This window comes from Anarrhichthys ocellatus, unplaced genomic scaffold (genome assembly GCF_004355925.1).
Source record: "Anarrhichthys ocellatus isolate YVR2014 unplaced genomic scaffold, GSC_Weel_1.0 scaffold4530, whole genome shotgun sequence".
NCBI lineage: Eukaryota > Metazoa > Chordata > Actinopteri > Perciformes > Anarhichadidae > Anarrhichthys > Anarrhichthys ocellatus.
The window spans coordinates 1-4,328 of record NW_022284504.1 but is presented as its reverse complement, the minus strand read 5'-3'; the positions used below and the strand labels follow the sequence as shown (position 1 = coordinate 4,328).

Below are 4,328 nucleotides of genomic sequence, written 5' to 3'. Positions count from 1 at the left end.
GAAAACTCAAAGTGTATTTCAAATTCAAGAAATCACCAAAGAGTGTATCAACTCATCTAAGTGCATGCTTATGTGTAAAATGAGCACGATGTAGGCAAAGTAATGAGCACAAGTATTGGTTTATTTTATTTTCAGTTAGTGATTGACTGCAGTTTATGAAGTGGTTGCTTAAAGCTACCAGGGGAGGGTATTGCCCTGGTAGCTCAGGAAGGCTCCGTTCTGCTCCTCAGTCAGGGACGCCATCACACTGAGCATCCCCTTCACACTGTCCGGAGCATCGATCTCCCCCTGGTGGTCGGAAACACACAGTTAACACGAAGGCTCGCACAGCTGAGTTAAGAATCTAATGATTCTACTCACAGACCAGTTATGGACTCAACCTATAAGTGGTTAAAATCTGTTGTTCAAAAAAAATCATACTCAGTCGGCCATTTTCATTCCTGACCGGCTGGGAAACTTTCATATCTGATCCACATCTTATTTTGATGTCACTATGTTGGCAAGTGAAAGCATGCAGGATATCTGTAATCACGTGGGTTCACTCGAGGGACCATAAGATGTTGCAAATTTCTTTAAAGGCTTAAAATGAACTTTAAAGAAGTGAAACGCATGAATAAAACAAGCCTGTGCTGTGTAGGATGAATCTTTAAAATGAATAAGTTTTATGAATCTGATCCTGTGAAATCATATGGTGTGATTTTAATGTTGTGCTTCTCAGTTGATAAAGTAAAGTGTCATTCAGAGCTTCCTCGACATTGTTTCCTGCTGACTCACCTCCTCTCCACCCATGTCAGTGCGCACCCAGCCAGGGTGTATCAGAGAAAACAGGATCTCATCCGTCTTTAGCTCCTCTGCAGCACACAGTGTCAGCATATGCAAACCTGCCTGAGGAGAGAAGAGGGGGGACGGATGAAGCAATTGAGGTGATGGGTGAACAGCTGCACTTAAATGTAAGATGAAGCCATTGAGTAGCAGGTCACAGTGTTAACAGGTTGTCACTCACTTTGCTGACGCGGTAGGGGACGGCACGGAAGTGGGCATATGACTGTTTTACAACTTCCAATGAACCCAGAAATGAGGAGATGCTGACGACGGCTGCTTTGCTGCTGGACATCCCTGTTATCCTACTGGCCTTCGCTGCTGCACGAAGGTGAGGCAGGAACTCCTAAATGATGACCACCAGCAAGACAGTCAGCAAGAGGAAACTTGAACAGTGTTAGAGTTCTGTGTGTCAGATCTTCCTCTCCCTTACTTTAATGATGTTCATAGGGCCAATGACATTGGTGTTGAAGGTGTTCTGCATGTCTTCAGTAGTGGTTTCCTGCACGGTGGCTTTAACCAGTATGCCTGCGTTGTTAATCAGCAGGTTGAGACCACCCGTCCCAACCACAGAGCCCACCTGCTGCGCACACAGTTTAATGCTACAAAGGTCAGTGGCGTCTGACAGAGAGAGAAGGAAAGTGGAGCATCAGAGGTGATCAATAGCAGACAGTCAGATAAATATCAAGAGCCGTGAGCTATTCATAGAGTCGAGGCCAGTGCGTGCCAGGACAACATGGGAGCAGGACGGAGGGTTCAACACAACGTAACACAAAGAGAGAGCTTGTACCCAGACGGACGACAACGATGACGTCAGGGTGCTTCTTTGCCAGTGTTTGCAAGGCCTTAAAATATACAGAGAAGACAAGTTAGTCAATTTAATCTGCAAAAAAAAGTTTTTTCACAAAGAATCACTCAAAAGCACCACTTCAAATCTCGTTTCTTGAAAATAGGTCATTCAGCATGAAAAAAGCATAAAAACAAATAATCATGAGGTATAATGAAATACATTTACTCGAGTACTGTTCTGAGATACTTTTCTTGAATATTTCCATTTTTCTATATGCCACCACATTTATTTGCTAACTTCAGCTACTAGTTACTTTGCAGATTTAAATGAATACAAAACCTAAATCAACTAATACATAATTATGTATTACAATAGGTTGAGCTATCAAACAGTATAAAAGTCATTGAAGTTAGCACCAGCTTTACCAACTGCAGAAATAAAGTCATGCACACATTAATGAATCACTCCCTATTCAGAAAAAAATCAATTTTGCATGAATGCTTTTGGCAATTTTTGATAGTAATAGGAGTTTTGCTTTATTTTTTCACGCTTCTTTTACTTATGCAAAATATCTGAATACGTCTTGCACCACCGCTTTCATCTATGCAGGATTCTTGCTTCTTCTAAGTCATGCAATATTATGGTTTGCAAACCTTTTTCTGATGTATTGTTCTGTTCTGTTGAAGAGCACAATGAGTCAAAGAGGAAGTAAAGACTCACCTCAGCCCTGGGTCCAGCTGGTTCCCTGCAGCAGGCGAACAGCTTTCTCACTGGAAGGGAGCCCTCAACCATTTGCTTAACCATTTCCAGGCCCAGGCCTCTGTTGGCTCCTGTGATAAGCACGCTGACTGCTTGAGCTGCCATTTCCTCTTCAATAGTTTGCAATTCTCCGTCTCAGCTCTTGCAGAAAGCCTCTGTTTAATATTTGGTTGTTAGCCTGGCCACACCTACATTCTCAGCTCACAAAGAGTGCGTATACTATCCAACAGCCCCAACACAAAAAGTAGGTCACTCACTAAGTCAGGCATGTGTAGAGCTCACGTACTGAAAGGATCTCGCCTTGCCATAGATCAAAGAAAGATAATCCCAGAAGGCAAACAAAAGGCAACTAAACAAAAAAGCAAGTGATAATAGTGCCAAAGGTTCAAACATACAAGATGAAGTGGAATGTCGTTCATGTTGGCTTTTTTAAAGCTCAGAGAATAGAGCAAAGCAACACAAAGAGCAAAGGACTGATGTCGAACATAAAGGTCCAGTGAACTGACTTCTAGTTAAAGACACACTCTCCATGTTGTCCACACAAACTTACCCAACAGTACAGTGGCGGGCCGTGCATTTTATACCTGGGCCTTCAGTGCTGTCCTGCAGCTGAAACACCACCTAATAATCTCATTATGAAGAACAAGCTACAGTTATTTGTTTCTATTGGTGTAACAATACACGTATTCGTATTAAACCGTTCGGTACGAGGCTTACGAACCGAACGATACGTTTGAATAATACTAGTGCATTTGGAAAATGCAGAAGCTTAAATTGTGGGAAATATAATGTTTTCGGTGGACTGCGCTCACGTAGGAGACAACGGGCTTTGTGACCTCTGAACCCGGAACGAAACAAAACAAAACAAAAGACAGCTGAGGCATCGCACTTCTGGGAGGCTACGCTAAACTAGCTTAAACAATAACTCTGCTCATGATGGTATGCTTCGTAATTAACGGACAATGCATATAGTCCAAAGCAATATAATTAACACAATGATAACAACAAACTCACAAGAACCAGTCACATATATTCATATGACAACAGAGCATGAAAAATCAATCCAGCAGACCTGCAGTGGAACACGCATTGTGCTACACACTCGAGGGCCATTCAGATATTAGATGTAAAAAAACAAACGCAGTTCACTTGAAGACAAACTCCATCCTCCTTTCTTTGTTGACAAAGAGTTTCATCCCACGGTTAAATCCCAACTCACAAATCTGTTTCTCCTCCTCCTTCAGCCATTGAGTGTTAAAAAAACAAAGCTAGGTAAAAAAATAAAAAATCTACACCAAGCAAAAAGCCAAAAATGTCATAATTTCTTCCATATCTATCAATTTGAACTCTTAATACTCCGACAAAGCCTCTGATGGCTACTTTAAGTTTTGTTTCACAATAGTCACGTGCTGCACTGACCAATCACAGCACATGCTGCACCTCACTGCAGAGCTGCTTCGTAATGCTGACGTACTTGTAGACCAGCTAGCAGGCTCTGACATGTCAAAGAATACGCCCAACATGTCAAACTAAAGATCTGATTGGTTGAAGACGATGACAATCAACAATATCGCCCCCATTCACTTAAACTGCACATGGATGCACTTGTGAGTCTGCAGGCCTGGGGCCTCTCTTCTTACCTAGAGACACAGAGGTGAAATCTGATTGGATAAAAGCTCTACTTAAAACAAGCTGCACTGGAAGCAGAGCAACTGAGGAAGACAGGAGCTGTGCAATGAGAAAATAAGGTAATGGGAAAAATATTTTTATAAATTATAATGCATGTGCTAGAACCAGACTCAGGTCATATAGAAAAGCAGATCAGAGAGGAGTTTGACCAGCTGCGGGAGTTTCTGCAGAAGGAAGAGACGGCTCGACTGGCTGCCCTGCAGCAGGAGGACAAGGAGAAGAAGGAAAACTCAAAGTGTATTTCAAATTCAAGAAATCACCAAAGAGTGTA

At 42.2% G+C, this 4,328-nt stretch overlaps 1 protein-coding gene across 1 annotated transcript; it reads right to left on the bottom strand.

The window, feature by feature from the left end:
- Positions 1–35: 35 nt before the first annotated feature.
- On the bottom strand, positions 36–2,956 carry LOC116379539 (C-factor-like). Its single transcript, XM_031841487.1, has 6 exons — positions 2,330–2,956; positions 1,610–1,664; positions 1,253–1,440; positions 1,004–1,165; positions 775–885; positions 36–288 (listed from the first exon to the last, which is right to left on the bottom strand). The coding sequence occupies exons 1-6, from the start codon at positions 2,471–2,473 to the stop codon at positions 175–177; spliced, it is 774 nt and encodes a 257-aa protein (XP_031697347.1). The 5' UTR covers positions 2,474–2,956; the 3' UTR covers positions 36–174.
- Positions 2,957–4,328: the final 1,372 nt, after the last annotated feature.